Source organism: Tupaia chinensis, unplaced genomic scaffold (assembly GCF_000334495.1).
Source record: "Tupaia chinensis unplaced genomic scaffold, TupChi_1.0 Scaffold000597_1, whole genome shotgun sequence".
NCBI classification, from domain to species: domain Eukaryota; kingdom Metazoa; phylum Chordata; class Mammalia; order Scandentia; family Tupaiidae; genus Tupaia; species Tupaia belangeri.
Genome location: NW_006160114.1, coordinates 2,297,198 through 2,319,749, shown reverse-complemented (window position 1 = coordinate 2,319,749; position 22,552 = coordinate 2,297,198). Strand labels below are relative to the sequence as shown.

Genomic DNA, 22,552 nt, shown 5'->3' with positions numbered 1-22,552 from the left:
GAAAAGGCATAATGGTGAATAATTGTAGATTCTTCATCATGTAATGCTTTTCCTAAAAACCATTCCTGTTAAATAAAGATATAAAATGTCATTAAAAAAATTCATTTCATATGAGACCAAAAACAAGGTAGTATCATTAGTTTTGGTTAACTAATTATTTTGGATGACAGTTAACACAGTATATGTGTCTACAGAATTTGAACAAAAATATAATACTAGTATGATATTGAATAGATCATAATCTCCATTTTTAAAGGAAAGAGTTCAATATCAGGATCAACAAAATGTTAGCTATCATTATGCTATCAATGTATAAAAGAGGCATCTATTTATTTTTTATTGCCAGAGGGCATCCACATTCACCAGAGAGAGAAAGCACCCCCTGCAATGAAAGTGAGATCATTCCATAATATTTATTTTCCATCTGTCCATTTTGTCAGGGCTTGGGGCACATACACACATGATACCTGGAATATTTTTCAAGTCACCATGTAGGGATTCAAACTGTGATCAGTCATATGGGATCCGGCTACCCAAGTATGGGACTTAACTGCACCAAGGACTGGCCTTGAAAGTGGCATTTTATAGAATATTCCAGTTTTTGCATTTTTTGTTTTGTTTTGTTTTGTTTTGTTTTTGAGAGGTTTTTGCCATAGGGCACATGTGCTCGCCAGAAACACAGAGACAGATGGAGAAAGAGAAAGCAAGAAATCACTCCCCAGGGGGATGGCCATGCCACAATCCCTTCTTCTCCATTCTCCTCTTGGGATCTTGGGCATGCAGACACCGGGTCCGGGGCTCAAACCAGGGTTGGCTACATAGGAATCCAGTGACACAGCCATTATGCCAACTGCTGGTCCCAGTTCTATTTTAAAGTATAATAAAGCAAAGAAAACTGTTCCCTTATATTCCACTGAGATTTTCAAAGAAATTTTGAAAAAAATCCCTTTGCAAATCAGTGCTTATTTTATTTTCATTAATCCATTCAATTAAGATGAATTGAAAAGCCAGGCAGGAACACAGCTTACATTACAGTGGGAAGACAGAAAATAAGCAAGTAAGTACAGTAACTTCAGCTAGTGATTGAAATGTGCTATAATGAAAATAAGACAGCATAACTTTGAAAAGTTCATAGAATATGCATGGTATGAAAAACTATAGGTTTCAAAAATGTTTTGCATCAAAATAATCTTGCACTTTAATTACATTTTCCATGAACTTTTTAAAGTCCTTTATTATAGCGCATTATTTCAACAGAAATAATAAAAAGTAAAAGACAATAATACATCTTTGCAATGATGGAAGAGAATTGCTGCCAACCTCAAATAAAACACCCAATGAAGATACCTGAGATGAAATAAGAAACCACTGGAAGTTTTTGCTCAGGTGAGTGACATAATCTAAATTACAGCGAGGCCAGATTATTAGAACGGCAAGAGATGAAACCAAGATAATTGTTAGGAGGCTCTAGTAAAGGTCAAGGCAAAAGATGATGGTAGCCTGGACCAGAGTGGCAGCGTCAAACAGAAAAGGTGGATGAGATATACTTTGGAAGTAGATCCAGTTGCAAATGCCAATATGGAGCTGAAAGAAAGAAGAACCAAGCGTGAGTCCTGAGTTTTCTATATGAACAGCTGGATAGATACTGTAGCCATTTTTGAGAAGAGGAAGCTGAAGATGGAAGAGGTTCATAAAGATATCAAGGTTTCTGTTTTGAGTATGTTGAGTTTGAGGTTCCTACTGAAGGGCCAGAGGTACTGAAATAAGCAGTTTGATGTGGAAGTAGGGAGCACATGGCTCATTCCATTCCTCCAAACTCTGCTCAAATGTGACCTGATCACTTTTTACAGACTAGACCACCCTCAGTCTACCCCTTACCACCTTATTGTGCTGTGTTTTTTTCTATAGCACATATTACCATCTGACACATTATATATTTATGTGCATTTTTTGCTTACTGCCTATCTTCCCTAAAACAAGAATATTACCTCCTTGAAAGCAAGGATGCTGTCCATTTTGTTAATTGTTGTGTCCCAGTACACCTAACATGTAATGGGTGCTCTGTAGATTTTTGTTAAATGACTGAAAAAAGCCCAGGAGTGATTTAAGTGGCAAATCTCCCCTATTGAAGAAACCATGGCATGTCATTTAAATCAAGTGCCCTAAGTTCTAGAAGTTTAATATATTTTCTCTCTTATCCAGCCAATATTACCTCACTCTCTATTTCTTAACAAAATGTAGCAGTAAGAGGCCAGCAGGTGGTTAAGGTACTGGGCTCCCACATGGCTGACTACAATTTCAGTCCTGGACCTAGCGGTTTGAAAATCACACCAGGTGCATGTACATGTGTGCCCCAAATCCCAGGAAGCAAATGGAGGAGAAAGTATTGCTAAGAGGCCACCCCCCCTGAGGGATGATTTCTCACTTTCCCTCTTTTAGTTGAGTGCATGCACCCTATGGCAAGAGCCAAATAAATAAATAAATGCTAGCAGGAGGGGTACAATACTTAAGCACTCAAGTATTTCTTAAGGGCCTTATTTTGCTTGAGGCTGTATGCCAAAAACCTCCTACAGTCCTAGTTTTGATCAACCTAGCAAAAGGTGATGACAGCCATTAACATAACTATGACTAGATTCACAGATCCACAAGACGACTTTCTTCTTGATACATTACTGGGTGAGAAGAATGCCTAATAATGACCAAGGCAAGTGATTTCAGCTTGAAGTAGAAAATTCAACAACTTAAAACAAAAAATCAGCACAGCTCTTTATCAAACTACTGAACCTTTTCCATATGAAAATCACATTTAACACACCATGCCAATTAGAGTTTGTATAAAGAAAATAAATACTTCAATAAATTATGGTACCTTTCTTATCAATCTTTCACTATTAAAATCTGTTCCAAACATAATTTTACGAAAAACATGTTGTTATGTTTTATCTCCTAATTAAAGTGTTTAGCTACTATGTAGAATATATTATTGTTTTCTAAGACTTTTGTGTGAGTTATACTACAAACTACTTTAAGGGAGAAATTAATATAGAATCTATGGAAAGAGGCACTCTCTGAATATCTTTCTTAATGACTTCATGAAAATGCCAATTATAATCAAGATAAAACATGAAAAAGTAACTAAGACAATGTTCTACTTGTAGATCAGAATTATTCACTACTAGCATCTGGTAATCAGTAATGCAAATCAGGGACCTACCCATGGCCTGGTGATTAAGGGAGTTGGATCCCATGTGGCTAACCAGTAGTTAAAATTCCCACCCCAGTAGCTTGAAAAACATGTGTATGTAAAGGTGTATGCCCAAAATCCCAAGGGCATGAAGAAATGGAGAAAAAGGGACTGTACTGTTACCACACTCCACTGGGGGGTGCTTTCTCCCTCTCCCCTTCTTTCTCTTTTTTTGGTGATTGCATACACCGACTAGCAAAATTTTTAAAAATTTAATTTAAAAAGTCAACGTACTGGGACCAGCAGTTAGTGTAATGGCTATGTCACTGGAGTCCCACGTAGTCGGCCGTGGTTCGAGTCCCGGACCCGGTGGCTTAAACTCACACCGGGCACGTGTGCGTGCGTGCCCAAGATCCCAAGAGGAGAATGGAGGAGAAGGGACTGCGGCATGGCCATCCCCCCTGGAGGGGTGATTTCTCGCTTTCTGTCTCTCTGTCTCTCTCTGTCTGGTTGGTGAGCACACGCACCCTATAGCAAAAACCTCTCCAAAAAAAAAAAAGTCAACGTACTTCATCAAGTACACATATATTAAAAGCAAACTGTGAGAGTACAAAAGACTTCAAACACATTATGGAAATTTATAGAAATCACTTGGAGAGTAATTACTTTAATAAAGTTAAATTTTTACATTTAAAATACTGTAAATAGTATGAATCTTTATTAGTAGAATGGCGGAAGAATGTTAAAGAAAAAAATCAGAATCAAATAAAATAACTTATACCCTAATACATTCCATAATTACTATTTTAATGTAGCTAATTCGTGTCATTATCAAAGCCAGACTTGTTTTATATTTTATTCCTACAATTTCAGTGATAGAGGAAAAAGCACATTGGTGCATGCTAACCTCAACATTATGTAATCTCTATTCCTTAATGCTAGTTTCAAAAGAAATAAAGCATCCTAGATTTCTTTATACAGCAGAGTTCAGAAAAGAGGGAGAAACATCTCATTTTACCTCTTTCTGTACTTGCTTTTCATGAACTTGCTTTGAACTTTTAAATTTATCATTCCAATTTTCATTCAAAAGCAGTGACTCACTATCTCCTGTACAGAATTAGAGCTATGGAAAATGGAAAAATAATCTCCAGGTGAAAGGAACACTAGGAGGAGGTTAAAACTCCTACATCTTAAAAAAAGATTTGGGAGTTTTTCTCAAGTCAAAGGAAACATAAAAGCCTAACGAATGGTTTACATAAAACATGGCACAAAGAACTCAGATGCTAATCATGTGAGAAGATGGGATGAGACGAGTTCATAATTCTCTTCTTTGAAGGAATTACTTTTTTTAATCTAACAACCTTCTCATCCAATTATATCTGTACTTTCCCAGAAACCAAAAGCATGAAGCAAAATCACAATGGATCCTTCCAACATTTAAAGATCATGAAAACCAGTGGTTATTATAGTAACAGACTTTCTAGTGTTTGAGAAATTAATCTAATAATCATTGCTACCCAACTTTTTATATCTGTATCAACAAATGAAGAAGGCACCCAGAAATTTGACTTTGCTTCCCCATAGCCCCATTAAACCTGATTCACTAGAATGGGGCTTGTCTCTTAATGATAAAAAAAAGAAAAAAAACAAAGGCCTCTAGAAAAGGCTCAATTCTGCTGATTTTAAGTTTATAGAATTTCATAAAGTGATCAGGCTGTAACCTGGGCTTCAGTAAGAGAAGTGAATTTGTCAGATTTATGCCTGACATTCTCTAAGACAGTTCTCTCTAAACCTATGTGCCCTTGAATGTATTAGGTTGTCAGAAGTCATGACTCATTTTTGCATAAAAAAAAAAAAAAAAAAAAAAAAAGTACACCATGACTTTTCCAACAACCCAACAGCTCAGCAGAAAGGCTGATATTAAGGGTTATTCCTTATCACAAATATCCATTGTTCACCAACTAAGTATTAAACACCGCTCAGGACTTTAGATTTAGAGTAAATGAGATCCAGTTGCTATATCAAATCTGAACAAAATACGATTTGAAAAATACAAAAGGAGTAGTGAACCTCACTGAATCCCACTAACAAAAGATGAAACAACCTTTTTCAACATCACTCTCTCAAACAGCGGTTCCTCTGACTGGCATATCCACTTTCTCTCCTGCGAACTCCTATTCATCCTACAGGACTCAAAAGTCAATTCTGACTGAGTTGTTTTCCTATCCTTTAGGTAAATACCAAGGAATGGGTTTACTGGGTCATATGATAGTTCTATTTGTAAGTAAAATAAAATAAAATAAATTATGTAGTTAAAGAAATGTGTTACTCTGCACATATAAAGTAAAAATAAAGCAACAGTCATTTAGATTTGTAAAAAATCAAAACAAAACAAAACCACTTCCTGTCCTGGCCCTCCTAGATTAGGTTCAATACCTCTGTTACATGCTTCTAACACTTCCATATTATAGATGTTTTGCTTTTAACTATACTTGCTTCTCTAATGATCTCTCCTCCCTTCTGTATGCAGGTGGTCAGGATCCTTGTCTGTTTTGTTCTAGCCCCTGCCTTCCATGATGCCCCATGTGCTGCTGGCACTCAAAAAATATTTCTAAAACAGGGGCTGGCAGGTGGTGTGGAGGATAAAGGCGCTGGATTCTCCCATGGCCGACAGCGGTTCAAGTCCCAGACCTGGTGGCTTGATGTCTCACTTTCCCTTTCTTTCTCTCTGTCTCTGTCTGGTCAAATTACAAAATAATAACAACAAATAGAATTAAATAAATAAATAATTTTTTAAAAAAGTATTTCTAAAATAATATGTGGTCACTGTCCAATGAAGAGAAATAACCCTTTTATTCCTAGGGTAAACTGTCTCTATTTTTTTTCTTTTGCCAGAGGCACATATATATATAGAGAGAGAGAGAGAGAAAGAGAGCATGTGTACCCTCAGTGGGGTCTGGTCATGCTGCAACCCTTTTCTCCTCTGTTCGTCCTTCCCTCAGAATCCTGGGTACACATGTACATGCCTTACATGTTTTTTAAGCTGCTGGATTCAAGATTTGAACTACAGTAGTACATATAGGATCCAGCCCTTCTGCATAGTGCTTAACCATGGTGCTATGGGGCCAGCCTGGGTAAACTGTTTCTGAATTCTAGCCTATAGTTTGTTAACTCTCTGAAATTGTTAATACATAAATGGAATTTTTTTTCATTTAAAATATCTCAGTATAAGTTCCATCCCTCTTTAAGCTATAAACCTCAAAGAGAATCATTTAACATAATAGCTTCCAGATATTCAACCATTATTTCATCCTTTTTCATTTTAAATCAAATGTTTTTATTAGATTCAAAAACCTCTTCATGAAAATTCAATCATTTTTGAAGCACTGTCCCAAAAGATAAATACTGGTATTAAAACTGTATTCACCTTAGATGGGTCATATCTTCTGAGTGTTTCTAAGAGTTTTGGAATCTGTATCCTTGTCTCTTCTTCACAGAAGAAAATCCACGATGAATTTTTGCTATATGTTACAGAAAAACTGGCCAAAAAAATAAAAGAAAGAAAAGAAAAAAACAAACCAGAAACAGTAATCACTTCTATAAAATAAGTTCATAGGTTTAAAATTGCTAAGTAGAAAATGGATGAAAGACATATAGAATAGGAAGACATCTAGATTTTTTTCCCTCTATGCTTTCTTCAATGCATAGTGTTTCAGCTTATAGGAAGCCAGACACTAATGGTTTGTAGAACAACTAGCATTCTTAATTCTCTTCATATCAGCATCAAGTCAGAAGATAAATGACTTTAAAATACCTACCTGAAGCATCTTATTTCTTAAGAAGCATATTTACAGAGTAAGGACGGCAATGGGGTGAGACCCTGTCAAAGATATCTGTCCCTGTCTGCCTGTGTATCATGAAAGAAAATAACTTTAAAAAAAAAAAAAGCATAATTAATTCTTTTTTTTTTTTTTTTTGGAGAGATTTTTGCTATGGGACATGTGCACTCCCCAGAAAGACAGAGAGAGACAGAAAACAAGAAATCACCCCCCAGGGAGATGGTACACTGCAATTCCTTCTCCTCCATCCTCCTGTCTCGGGATCTTGGGCACACACGCACACGTACCCGGCATGAGTTTAAGCCACCAGGTCTGGGACTGGAACCGTGGTCAACTACGTGGGAATACAGCGACACAGCCATTATGCCATCTGCTGGTCCCAAAAAGTGTATTTAAAAATAAAAGCAATTTATGATTAAGAATCAAATGTCGAGAAATTTGACTAATGTGGTAATTATAAAAAGTAAAATTTATTTTTTAAAATTTAATTTACTTATTGATTAAAGTGGAAAAACACACCCTCTTACTAAGAAGATCAAGGAGCATAAGAGTGTTCAGGTAGAAATGTCAAAAAATCTACACATTTTAAGTTAAACGTACTGTGGCAACAGAGGAAGTATGGTCCATGCACCTTCCTGCTTCCCCAACTGATGAAGAAGAAGAACTCTGGGGAGTTCCTGGAAGAGAATGATCAAAGAAGATAGATAAGAATACAAATGACCACTTTAAAAATTCAAACAAATGAAATCACAATTTAAAATGCAGCTATTTCTAGAGCTCTTACATGTTACTCTCCATTCCATTCTTGTTTTTTCTCATTCTCAGCAGTTGCTATATGTAAAGGATTTCAGCAGAATCTATACAACCTTTCTTCCACCCAGATAGCCAATAGTGCTCAAGACCTATAAGGAAGGTCTTCAGAGATACTCATGGCTAACCTACAATTTATGCACACAAACTTGTAACACATATAAATTACACATTTTGGCTAAGCAAGAGAATACAATATCCAATCTACATCATGTTAAAAAATGATTTTCTAAAGTGCTCTGAAAACATTAAAACAGTATAGTAACAAAAAGTTTTGGTCTAAACACTAGAAATATAATCCTTAATTACTCGGGCAATAATAGAAGTAGCATAAAAATGGAATGTACAAATTTATAAACACAGGAAGAAATGAGATTCAGAAATGAGCTGCAATTGTGGTTATATAAATATGTATTATACATACAGAGAAAGAGAATATTTTTGAGGCTGTGTTAGCTTTGAAGTAGAGCACTGTTTGCTAATATATCAAAGTGTTAACAAAACCCAAAAGTCACAAATTTTCTAGCTGATAGGCTTGAACCTCCTCCCCCAACAAACTTTATTATATCCAGTGTTTTATAATAGCAATAAAACTATACTCCTGATAACTGTTACAGACAAAATCACTTAAGAATAAATGTCTGAATATCTGAAATATGACTGTAGTGAGGTGGATTCCATAGCCAGCTTAGAGATCATATATCTTTATTATTTAAGAAGAGAATGGTTTTTAATACAAGTCTTTGGAACTGAATGTCTAATAGACCTCATTTCTTTCTTTTATGTAGTATTTAATTCAACTTCTACATGCAAATATGAATGCAAAAACAAGAATCAAAGGTTAAATCAAACAAACAACATAGCATGTTAGACAGAGCAAACTTAAAAGCTGAATTAGCAGTTACCCAATATAGTACAATATAAATAATTCAGGGCCTGTCTACTGTTGTTTCTGAATTATGCAGTAATTTTCATTGTCTTTTAAAAACTGCTGTATATATATATATACATTTGTCCCCATATTTATTCATGAAAGATCATATAAAAGCATAAAAACCATGTGTAAAGAAACTAATGGCATTACTATTTGCATAAAACTATAGAACTTTGAATTATGATAAATACTAATGTAAACTAGACAAGAAAAGAAATACAGTAAATACTTTTAAAAGTTTTATGTAAAAATAAGTAGATAATGAGTTATTATGAAGCAATTAAAATTATGATGAAAACTTTATAGCAATGAAATATCTTTATGTTAAATGGAAAAAACATACATGATTCCAATAAGACAAATTAGTAAATGAACAGAAACTGAGAGAACCTGAAAAATCAAAAAGTTTATGTCAAGAGTATAGAATGATGGGAAACAGCAGTTAGCGTAATGGCTATGTCGCTGGACTCCCACGTAGTCGACCGCGGTTCGCGTCCTGGACCCGGTGGCTTAAAACTCACGCCGGGCGTGTGTGCGTGCGTGCCCAAGATCCCGAGAGGAAAATGGAGGAGAAGGGATTGTGGCGTGACCATCCCCCCTGGGGGGTGATTTCTTGCTTTCTGTCTCTATGTCTCTCTCTGTCTGTCTGGCGAGCGCACGTGCCCTACAGTGAAAATCTCTCTAAAAAAAAAAAAAAAAAAGAGTATAGAATGATGAGATATATGCTTTAAAAATCCTCTACTGTAGATAAAATAGTGTTTTTTTTTCAATTGAGGAAAAATGAAATGGACCTCAAGAATTCACTTGCACGCAAATACTGTACTTCCTAGTTGTAGGGTATAATTATAAGTAACACCAACAGATGTTAATTGAGAAAGTGCTTCCTTTCACCCTTAGACAACAAACCCATTCGAAAGGCTGCAAGGGTACTTTACTGGCAGAAATGAGAACATACGCTTATGAATAAGTTCTGTCTCAACAATAAAAATAAAAGCAGGCAAAGATTTAGTGGGTGCAAAGTCAATGTGAAATCCTAGGCTGAAATAAACTCTACATATTATCAGTAGATTAAAATGATTCCATGAGGATCAGCAGTTAGTGTAATGGCTATGTTGCTGAACTCCCATGTAGCCAACTGCGGTTCAAGTCCCAGACCCGGTGGCTTAAACTCAAGCCAGGCACGTGTGCATGCGTGCCCAAGATCCCGAGAGGAGAATGGAGGAGAAGGGATTGCGGCATAGCCAACCCCCCTGGGGGGTGATTTCTCGCTTTGTCTCTCTGTCTCTCTGTCTTTCTGGCGAGCGTACGCGCCCTATAGCAAAAACCTCTCCAAAAAAAGAGAAAAAAATGATTCCTGGCTCTTTTTACTTTATGTTTACTATACCATATACTGGATTTCACATTTGCTTCAGTCTGTGAATACAAGAATAGCCAGTCACAGTGGAACAAGTAGGAAGGCACCACTGCACAAGAGCTGGGGGCCACAAAGGTTCAGTTCCTGGCCCAATCTAAACAGACTAGCACTGTGGTGTATACCTGCGGTTCTAGCTAAGGCCCAGGCAGAAGGACAGCGATGTGGCAAGGCCCTGCAAAAAAATACCTAGTTCTCTCTCTCCACCCTCTTCCCTGTATCTTGTGTGCACACACTCTTGCTCCCTCATTAAAAAAAAAAAAAAAAAAAAGGAAGAAGAAGAAGAAAATCACGTTTTTTGTCCCTCTATGTCTCCAAATATAAACATTTCAAAAACTTGCATGTCTTGTTGGAAAGTCTCCAAAAGGCTGTGAGTACTCAAAGATATAAAGTAGGTTCTGCCATGACACTTGAAAACCTGGTCTTGATTAGCTCTTGATTAAGCCAAGATTATTTTCATTATAAATAAATTTTAATCTACTAATCCCCCAAAAAGCCCAAGAACTCTTATTCTTGTCCTACACACACACACACACACACACACACACATGCACACAAACACACATACACACACACAAATAGATACATACATACTCAGATTTATTAGCACCTCTAAGATAAATAAAAGATCATAATAACATTTTCTATCAAATGATCTTATCCCAGATTCTTACCTCTTGAATTATAATAATTTATATTATATCTCAATAAAAGATTTAGACCTTCTTAAAGGTGCTATGTCACCTTTATAGCCCTCTTATAGCACTTTTATTTATTTATTTAGATTTTTGCTATAGGATGTATGTGCTTGCCCAAGAGACAGAAAGACAGAAAGTGAGAAATCAATGCCCAAGGAGGGATGGCCACCCCACAATCCCTTCTCATCCATTCTCCTAGTGGGCTTTTGGGCACACATGCACATGCCCTTGGTGTGAGTTTTAAGCCACCAGGTCCAGGACTCGAACCATGGTCGACTACATGGGAGTCCAGTGACACAACCATTAAGCCATCTACTGGTCCCTTATAGTACTTTTAGGTGCAAAGCAAGTTTTTAAAGAAGTAATTAGATGGATAATTAAGAAAGAGTTCTTAAATGAAAAATCAAGGGGAAAGCAAGAAAATGTTATGTAGCAACTTTACTCAGAGCTGTTTGGAATAAAAGACATGGTAAAGGCACTCATGCATATATTGCCTGTCTGTTGTCAAGCTAAATGATGCTTCATCACCAAACCAATGTACTATTTCAAACCTAAAAGGTATCGATGCAAAATCCTATTGATAATAATGAGATAAAGCCCTAACAGAGACAAGCATAAAGGGACTACTAAAAACGCAAATAATAACATGGGTAAATGACAGAAAAGGAAAAGAAAAAATGAAAAGGTTGATTATAGGAATGTAAACTTCTATGACAATTCTATTCATCTCTTTTAAATCAATGTCTACCTTTATTTCTATCACCAGCTTCTACCGGTATCATAGTCACCTTGCAGACAGTGTATGGGACTTTCAGTCATTACTTCCTTTGGTAACATTCCTTATCAAGGCATAGATTTATATTTAAAGTAACTAACAATTATTGAGATGGAACAAATTTAAAACCAACACTTCAATTCATTAATTGGTTTTTATACCTGCTCATTTTCATTTGGTAAAGGGGTTTGATACCAACATCATAACTGATATTCTCAAAATATTCTGAGGATGGAGGGGAAATCATTAAAAATTTATATCAAGAAATATTAATAGTATGATTGAAAAAGCTAACATTTGAATATGGATTAAAATAGATAAATATTTAAAATATCATAAATAATTTTAGTTAGTTGGCAGATTTGGTTCTCTTCAGTCTTTCTATTTCTGTCTGAAGAGAATTCAACAATTTAACACCATGCTGCCGGTTCCTCCCTTTGTCAACAGACTAACTCCAAGTATTTGTAATTTAACCTTTCCTTAATCTGTGCCCTAAAAGTACATGGGTTTCTGATCTAATTCAGTCTCATTATTCAGACCAAGTGCTAAACTAGGAAGCAAAAGTCAATGCTTTTGTTCAGTATTAAGGAAGGTTCTAAAAGAATGAATTCTGCTGGGCTAGCTGGTGGTGTGGTGGTTAAGGTGACTAGATCCCTGAGGTTGACCATAAGGTTAGAGTCCTGGACCTGGCAGCTTGAAAGATATACTTGGCAAATGTGTATGCAGTGCCCACATTACTGAAAAAAATCTTTCCAGAGGGTGGGATGTGTGCTCACCAGAAACAGAGAGACAGTGAGAAAGAGAGAGAGAGAAAGAGACAGAGAGAGCAAGAAACCTTCCATAGAGGATGACAATGTTGCAATCCCTTCTTCCTCTCACCTTTGCCTTGCAATTTGGGGAACTCATGCACATATGCCCAGTGTGTCTTTCAAGCCACTGGCTCCAAGATTCGAACCACACAGTTAGTTGACTCTGTGGGATCCAGCCACTTCAACCACCAAGCCACTGGCTGAGCTAGGAATGAATTCTCTTTTAAAGTTTATTTTAATTCAAATGTATTTCCAAATTCTAACTATTATAGAGTTCTCAGGCATTGACCTGAGCTTTTAGACTAACGAATAAATTATGATGAATATTAACATGTTTATTATTATAATTTCTTTCATAAGAGGTAGATACATCTTATGAGGATAACACAGATGTGTAATATGTTGTGTGAAACATATGTCAGACAGATTTATTAGCCTTCAGAAAACCATTATTCATTTATGGGCCAGCAGATTATATGAGATGCTATAATAATATACTTTCCAGGAATCTGAGTCTACTTTAAAAAAAAAAAAAAAAAAGAAAGAAAGAAAGTTTTTTCTAATACTCAATTATTAACTATCTTTCCTAACAATAAAAAAATTACCTCATTCATAAATTTTATTTTTATAAACTATTTATTTTGAAATGCATTACTAAGTACATTTTCATAACTCATATACATCTGTTTTAGGGAATAATTCATTTACTCACAAAAGGCGATAAGGCTTTGTGTTTAAAGACCTGATTTCTGGAGCCAAAGTTCTTGCATCTGAATCCTACCTCTTTCTCTCCTGAGCCATGTAACCTTGAGCAAACTCCTTAACCTAGCTGTGTCTCTGTTACCTCATTCAGTACAAAGGGAATGACAACAGCCAGGGGGACTTAATGAGCTGATGTATGCCAAGCAAATGGCACACAGTAGATGTGTAATGACTATTAACACTATTACTGATTTTACAGTATTTGCTGAGCAACTACTATGTACACACACCATTCTAGGAACACAGGAAATAGCTATGAAAAGATAGGCAGAGTTTCTGGCCCTCTTGGGTCTCACGTTTCAATGAGCAAGAGAGGCAATAAGCAAAAACCTACAATATAAAGTCAGGAGTAAAGAGATGGAATAAATAAAATGCTCTTCACTCATCATTGTGGAATTATTTGCACACATTTACGGGGCTGATCTGCAGCACAGGTGATCACTCTCCACAGGCATGTAAGGAGGCAGCAGGGCAGAGACTTCTGAGCCAGCCAGAACTGAGAGCCAGGCTTAGTTCCCCAAGTATGGGCAAGTCACTTAATCTTTTTAAGCCTCAGTTTTCTCTCTGCAAAATAGGAAGAATGACAATAATCCATAGACTACATGAGCTGATGCTTGAAACAGCATATGATCGTGAATCGGTATGAGGAATAAATAAAGATGATGGGGGACCAGACTGTGGCACAGTGGTAAAATGTGACACTCTGTGAGTCTGGAGGCTTCTGTGAGTACAACGGGCACTTGCTTGCCTATGATTAAAGGCTGGGGGTGAACTGTGGTATCAGGATCCTGTTTGGGGGTGCGTGCTCTCTCTCTCTCTCTCTCTCTCTCTCACTCATTCATGGATAAAATAAGTAAATAAACAGTGATGATGAACATTCAGTAATAGTCAGGTATGATTACTACTGTAGTTTCCAATCTTGTCTCTACTCCAAACCTGGGTCCTAGAAATGACATGTCTCACCAGCCCCTCCTACTTCACCTTCCCAAATATGAACTCGTCTCAGCTCACAGGCAGCTCTTCTTCCTCTTCATTCACTCACTAATACTCAGTGAGACCCACAATTTACTGCCTCCACCAACAGCAGCCCTCACAGCTGCCTAAGGCAGACGTCCAACAAACTCTTACTATTTTTCAGGTTCATTAGGTCAAATGTCTCAACAGAGCCTTCACTGGAATTTCTGGGCAGGGCTGGAGGTGACCCTGCCTATGTTCTCAGAGCTCCACATCTACACTGATTCACTCGACAATTCAACTGCTGGGGCAACCTGTTCCCCCCACCGGAAAAATAAATAAATAAAATTAAGAAATAATTCTGAAGAAAAAAAAAATGACAGTGTTATTTCAATGAAAGAATATTTTTTAAAATCTATCTTCTCTTAGTACATTTTTCCCAGGCCCCTATACAAAGTAAATATCCAACAGATATTTATTAAATAAATGAATAAATTCTTACTCAACAGCAATGTAATAAAATCTCCAGTTTAATAAATAACAATATGATTACTGAACATCTATCAATTTCTACCCCAGAAAAATAGATTTTCAGTAAATTAATTTAGCACCCAATTACTTTCACCTCAAAAGAGAAGTTTAGTGATGGATAGTCAAAATGCTGAGGAACTAACTCATAGTCATGACTCTCAGAGCTAACCTTTCAATGAGGAACCTCATACTGTCACCCTGCCAATAAAAAAAAAAGTCTAAATATAGAAAAACTCAAGGCCATGTTTCTCAGGCTTCTTCACACTAATCTACAAACGGATTTGCCAGCTTTCCCGGCTTATTTTAACACTAATGAGCCAAGACCTGACTAAATCTTCTCAAGAAAATAGTGATTTCTGAAACCCTGTGAACAAACAAAAAAAGTAATTTATTTGTAATGCTGAGATTTTACCAGGTTTTAAATAAAGTTTATAGTCTCACTACAAGAGAAGACAATAAAATCAGTAGTGCCTGTTCTCTTCAAAAGTTATTGTGGACTTAAGGATAGAGAGAGTAGAGGGGATTCTAGGCACCAGGCTAGCTTCCTTGGCCTAAAGCAGTAAGTGTATTTCTGAATCTGCCACTTCTCTCTCGAATAAAACCTTTGATTTTTTCGCTGTAAATTTTATTCATATAAAGCACATGTGCATGAGAGAAAAAGAAAAGTATCCCTGTCAGGGTTCTGTCACACCACAATCCCCACCCCGAGCTCTCCATCCCCATTAGGATACAGGGCACATGCGCTGTGCTTGGCCATGTGGCTTCTGATCAGCAAACCATCAACTGGACCACAGAGGCTGGGCAAAAATAAATAAATAAATAAAAACTTTTAAACACGCCTCACTTCTAGATTTTCTTTTCTATATTTGTAGGCTGACTTAATAAATGGAACGAACCATAATTTAACCATGGTTCTGCTCATTTCTTAGTTCTTGCCTTCATTCTGAACCCTGTTCTCTGGAACGATCCATAATTTATCCATAGTTCTGCCCATTTCTTAGCTCTTGCCTTTGTTCTGAACTCTGTTCTCCTTTTCCCAAATGCTCCTTCTACAACTGCCTACTTCCTTATTCCCTATTCAAAGTGTTCCTCAGCCAAGCATGACCCCTGCCTTGTGCTAAGGTCATTTTAATGTCTTCAAATGGTGTCAGATCCTTGTTTTACTAGAACCTACTAAAAACAACAAAGCTATGCTTTATCTTCTCCCCTTTGTTGTACCCATCACCTTATTGTGAAATTCCTTTGGAGAATAATGGGTTCCACAGTTTCAGGCAGATGCTAACACACTGATACACTGATGATAGTAAAGATTAACTCACCGGCCAAAGTGACAGTGCAGAAGTGACTACTGCTCAAGTGACACTGGACCCATATGGGGTTTCCTGGTTGACCTGTACATGTCTGATCCTGATTGGCCAGGAAACCTGGAGGAGAGGATCATGACAGGTGACCCTGTAAAGGGTGCTCTTTTCAACTTAAGAATTTTAGCATAGGGAGACCAGCAGATGGCGTAATGGTTACATTGCCACATGGCTGACCATGTTTTGAGTCCCAGACTAAGGGGCTTGAAATTCACACCAAGTATGTGTTTCTGCATGCCCAAAATCCCAAGAGGAGACTGGAGGAAAAGGGATTGTGGCATGCCATCCCCTTTGGAGAGGGTGAGTTCTTGCTTTCTGTCTCTCTGGCAAGTGCATGTACCCAATAGCAAAAATCTCCCTAAAAAAAATAATCTCAGCATAGGATCTCCTCTTGGTGACTGGACCCCAAGTTCCAACCTTTCTGCCACAACATAAATTCAAGACACAGCAATCGAGTCATCCCCACAGACTGAACTGTTTGCTCTATGTCATTTAACAAACATTTAACAAACAAAATATAATAATTTCCATATAAACACCCACTTAAAAAGGAATTTAAGTTCAAAAAATAGAAGTCAAATCATAATTGACACACAGATGCTATGCCCATAATAGGCAATGAAGCTAAATAACACTGAGGTGTCTTGATTTATTAGGAGAGCATCGTGCAAACCCTTCTTATGAGCTTCTGTTAGTTTTGTCTTCATGTTGCTTTCTGTTTGTGTACCCTTTAAATAGTCAATCTTTCTAACTTCTCATTACTGTTCCAACTGTAAGGGAGGAACAAAACAAAACAAAAACAAAAGAATAACATCAGGAAAACAAAAAATAGCACTTCTTCAAAACCTGTACTCTACAGATTTGCATTTAGGAACCCCATACTCATCAGCCACATCTTCCATCTCACCAACCTTTCTCCTCATCCATTCCAATCTGCAGATCGCTATCCTACTCCCAATACATGCTTTATTCATCCCGCAAACTGTGCCCTTACAAATTCCAGTTCCCACTTGGCATTCAGAAGTAGAGGCCCTCCTGACAATCCAGGTCTTCACCTGCATCTTCATTTAAGTCTACATCCTCGAGGTAATTTTTGTCCTTACCATTGCCCCACTTCTCAACCTGCTTCAAATGTGTATCAAGGCTCCATGTATTATCTATAGGTGCCTTTTACATTTAAAAGAGCTTAATATAACTACAGGTACCCAATTAGTCTTTGTTGGGTTTTGGTTTTGTTTTTAATGGGAAAAAAAAAAAATACCCAGCCATGGTAACACAACAGGTTGCTGCTGTGCCATATTAAAGCCACATGGAGACCTGGGTTCAGATCCCAGATGTGCCCATGATCCTGGCTGACTGGGAGACTAGAATAAGGATTACGGCATGGCAACACGCTATCAAGGTTCCTTTCTGTCTCGTGAAATAAAAAATATTTTCAAAACCAGTTTACTGAATACTCTAACTTATTCCATACCTCTAATTTCTCCTTAAAAATATAAATATTGGGGCCAGTAGATGGTGTGGTGGTTAAAGCACTGAACTCTTACATGGCCCACCGTGGTTCAAGTCCCAGACCCAGTGGCTTAAAATTCATATCAGGTGCATGTGTGTGCATGCCCAAAATCCCAAGAGGAGAAAGAAGAAGGGACTATGGTGTGGCCATCCTCTCAGGGGGTGATTTTTCACTTTCTGTCTCTTTGTCTCTCTCTGTCTCTCCAGCAACACATACCCCCATACCAAAAATCTCTCCAAGAAAATAATAATAGTAATATTATGAAATATTTACCACGCTCCTTCTAATTTAAAAAGCTAGGAAATCTTTTGCCAATTCTTTTCCAACCTTTGGCACCAGAGATATCTAAAACAGTACTCTGCACACAGACTAGCATTTGGTAAAATCTGCAGACTTGCAGATTAGAAGAAACAGACAATCATAAACTTCAAAGCCATATAATCTGCAATATAAGCTTTAAAACTGGAAATGAAAATGATGATTTACAATGACCCAAACTATTCTAGAAAAAAAAAGGAAAGAGTTTTACCACTTAGTAACAATTCTCAACTATAGGTATGAGATTTCAGATATGAAGCTATTCGGGCGTTTAGAAAGTCATGGCGCATTTTTGCATAGAAAAATATGTCATGACTTTCCCAGCAACCTAATAGTTGAGGATTTTGTTTATATATTTACATCACTGTGATGAAAAATATTTATATTTTAGAGAGATTTTTGTTACAATGCATGTGCACTCACTGAAGACACAGAGGAGATAAAGACAGAAAGCAAAAAATCACGCACCCCACCCCACCCCACCCCCGGAGGGATGGCCATGCTGCAATCCCTTCTCCTCCATTCTCCTCTCAGGATTTTGGGCATGCACATAGCCAGTGTGATGTTCAAGCCACCGGATCTGGGACTCGAACCACGATAGGCCATGTGAAAGTCAAGTGAGTAATCACCACGTTTGGGTTTGTAATTAGACCACATTTTAGCACCATGAGGCGAAATGCACATAGATAATGACTTACCTAATGAAGCAAAGACAACAGCTAGAAATAGATGCATAAACACAGAAACCATTACATTTTTGCGCCTCTCTTTTTTGGCAGATGTGATAGTCAAGTGCAACCTGACAGAAGCAATGAATACACAAGCAGCAGTTCTAGACATCTGGCATTGTGGGATGAATAGATATTTTTGGCTACCAGATAAATATTCAAATGATAAAACTTACTGCTGATTCCTCCCTCAAGAAATTCTGATGAATGCTAATGGTGGGAAAATCTGGGGAGAAACCAAAATATAACCTGAGGCTCCACAGTTCAGGTCCCAGGTGACATGAAGCCCCAGATGACCTGGCCCTGAGTGTTGTGGCACACACTTGTCACCTACAGCACCAAAGCCCCCTAGAAGTGCCCACATGCACCAATCATAGTGCTCCAGATGTCCCGACAATGTCTGCCTTAGTCTCTCTTTCTCAACTTCCATGGCTAATGGAGCCATCTACTCTTTCTCAAAAGTATGTCAAATTCTTTTTTTTTAAATAATTATTTATTTTATTTTATTTATTTATTTATTTTTAGTTTGATCATAGAGAGACAGAGGGTGAGAGAGAAAGGAAGTGAGAAAGCAAGCCACCAGATTCAGGACTCAAACCCTGGTCGACCATGTGGGAGTGTCCAGCATCTTAACCACCATGCCTCCTGCTGGTCCCATGTATGTCAAATTCTTAAAACAGGTTCCAGTTAAGTTTTTTTCCAATAATCATTTTAATCATAATTTCTAGTTTATATATAATAGTTACACATCTTTGTAGGGTACAGTGTGGTTTTTTAAAACATGTATATGATGTGTAATAATCAAATCAGTATAGTAACATACCTACTATCTTCATAGCTATCATTACTTCTGTTGTGCACATTTGAATCCTGCTCTTCTACTTAGTTTGAAATGTATACTTGGGACCAGCAGATGGCATAGTGGTTACATCGCTAGACTCCCACATGCCCAACCATAGCTCAAGTCCCAGACCCAGTGGCTTGAAACTCATGTGGGGCACATGTTCGTGCATGCCCAAGATCCTGGAAGGAAAACAGAGAAAAAATTGCAGCATGGCCATTCCCTCTGGGGGTGATTTCTGACTTTCCCTCTCACTATGTCTGTCTTCTCCCTTCTCCCATCTCCCACGAGCGCAACCTAAGGCAAAAACCTCTTAAAAAAAAATGTATACTGAATCATGACTAACATCATTTATTGTGCTATAGAATTCTATAACCCATTCCACTTATTTACATACACTCTTGTTAATATATCACACAGATAGCTGCACTTCCATATTTATTCCGGGTAAGTTTTCATTAGGGAGCTACCCTGCCTCTTTAAAGTGGCCTAACCCCACATGCCTTGTGCATTTCAACATTTGATTCTCAGAAGCTGATCTTATTTTTCTATTTTCATGTAGTTATAGGTCAGAGTACCTTATCACTGCTCCCAAATATTATCTATAAACTCTATTTCGGCTGTCAATCATTTTGGGGTCTCCAAAAGGCTATTTATGGAATAAACGACTTATTTTTTATGGAGAGGTTTTCTTTTGCTATAGGGCATGTGCTACTCGCCAGAAAGACAGAGAGAGACAGACAGACAGAAAGTGAGAAATCACCCCCCGGGGGAATGGCCATGCTACAATCCCTTCTCGTCCATTCTTCTCTCGGGATCTTGGGCACGCACGCACACATGCCCAGTGTGAGTTTAAGCCATCAGGTCCAGGACTCAAACTGCAGTCGACTACATGGGAGTCCAGCGACATAGCCATTATGCCAACTGCTGGTCCCTAAACTTGACTTTTTTTTTTTTTCATTTTAAAAATTATTTTATTTAGCTAGCTTGCTTGCTTGCTTGCTTGCTTTATTTCTTTTATTTGACCAGAGAGACACATGCAAGAGAGAGCATGTGAGAGAAAGAGAGAGAGAGAAAGGGAGAAAGCAAGCCACCAGGTCCAGGACTCGAACCGTGGTTAGCCGTGTGGGAGTCCAGCACCTCTAACCAACACACCACCTGTCAGCCCCTAAACTTGACTTTTAATCACACATGTGACATTAAATAAAACTCTATAAAGTAAAAAGATGATCCGCTATTAAGAAGAGTTGTCATAAACTCTAAAATCTTTTTGGTCATTTCAGCTGCCAAAAGACAAGTTAACCCTAATGTGAAACTGCCTAAGCTCTAACAGCATACTCTGGATCTGTGAGGAACTAAAATCCACATGTTCAAAGTTTCGTCCTAACTACTTTAATACTTATATCTGGCTTCTATCCAGGAAGGGACTTCAGAATAACAACAGACTATCCTATCATTTAAAGGTCCCCTTATTGCTTTAGTCTAAACTCAATTTACTAACACAGAAATTAAAGGCGGGGGGCAGGGGGCATTGCTTAATTAGGTGTTTTTAAATGTAAAACCAATATTGCCACCTAGTGGCCATAAGTTTACCACTCAACAGGTTGTCTAAACTGCAAGTGGTAAAGAGCAATAAAAATTAAGTACGTGTACACTAAAACTAAATAGAAGAAAAGAATAAAACAGGAGAAAAGTTAAATGCTTTGGATACGTGAAGCTATTTCATGAGCTTTAAAAGCTGAGAAAAAAAGTATCAATAGAAATATTGTTTCTCAGACTGTGTGTGTTTGCACTCCAACAGAGGATCTAGGAGATACCAAAAAGAATATGAAATAGGCTCTGCCTCCTCTGCAGTTTGGGGCAGCACGGTTACACCAGAGGAGCCAGTCCACCGCAGGGAGCCATGTGAGATGCCAAGTGAGCGCCCTAGAAATCGGCACCTGCAGAAGAAAATACTATCACAGAGGTCTCCCAAGGTTAGCAGCAACATGGACAGAATGTCAAAATAAAAATAGCAGTAACATTCAGCCTTTAAAAAAAAAAGAAAAAGAAAAGATTACTCTGACAACGTGCTACAACACAGATGAACCTTGAAAGCAGTATTAAGTGGAGTAAATCAGTCCCAAAAAGACAAATCCAGTGTGATTCCTAGAGTGGTCAGATTCATAGAGATGAAAGTAGAACGGGGGTTGCCAGTTGCTGTGGGGAGGTGGGGCGAGGTGCTGTTGTTTAATGGGCATAAGTTTCAACTTTGCAAGATGAAAATGTTCTGGAGATCTGATGTACAACATAAATATGTTTAACACTTCTGAATTGTACACTTAAGATATAAATTCTGTTATGTATATTTTTACCATAATTAAGATAGTAAGTCCAACAACAACGTGGCAGCAGTAGTAAAGCCCTCTGAATGGAATGCTTTCTGAGGAATCAGCAGAGAATGCCTTGCTAGATGGGCAGCCTGAGACCCTCTCTGGGGAATACTGCATTCCTGATCGTTGTTTAAAGGGTTACTGCCTGGGGTCTCTACCTTCCACAGACAGTACCTCTGCCAACACCTCTCAGTGTGTTCCTTCTGGCTCTTGCTCTGTGCATTCTCAGACACCAATCTGCCCCCAGGACCCACTGCTCTCCCTGGAAATAGCACCTTCAAGCTTTCAGCTAGCACCTTGGTGTACTGACCCTCAAATCCACCACCTCCTGGCTGAACTTTCCCCTGAGCTTCAAACAGGCATCTGGCTTCAGCCACTAACACCTGCACCTCAGATGCTATCTATGGACACCTGAAGTTATCTTCATCCTTGGGGGGGAAAAAAAGGTTATTCTGACAACATGCTACAACACAGATGAACATGTTTTCAGCCTGGTCTGGTGGCACCAACTCATCTAAGTCCCAATGGGAGCCATCCCTGCCCATGCCTCCCTGGTCAGGTCTACAGCCCCTGCCAGCCTGAAGCTTTGCCAACTGCTGTGGTGAAGGCCCAGCAGAGTCAGCTACCACCAAGCAGCATTGCCCAGACTAGTCCTTCAGCCCTGAAATGAGGCTTCCTGCCCAGACGCTCTCTCTTTTTTTTTTTTTTTTTT

General features: G+C 38.0%; 1 protein-coding gene across 1 annotated transcript in view; it reads right to left on the bottom strand.

Moving 5' to 3' along the window:
• Positions 1-22,552, bottom strand: part of B3GLCT (beta 3-glucosyltransferase) — a gene marked incomplete at its 5' end in the record, with an annotated part of 135,537 nt that overhangs the window by 71,404 nt on the left and 41,581 nt on the right. The window contains 3 exon segments of the mRNA XM_027775679.1: positions 32-65; positions 6,612-6,723; positions 7,624-7,700. Of these exon segments, the coding sequence (XP_027631480.1) occupies positions 32-65; positions 6,612-6,723; positions 7,624-7,700 (223 nt within the window).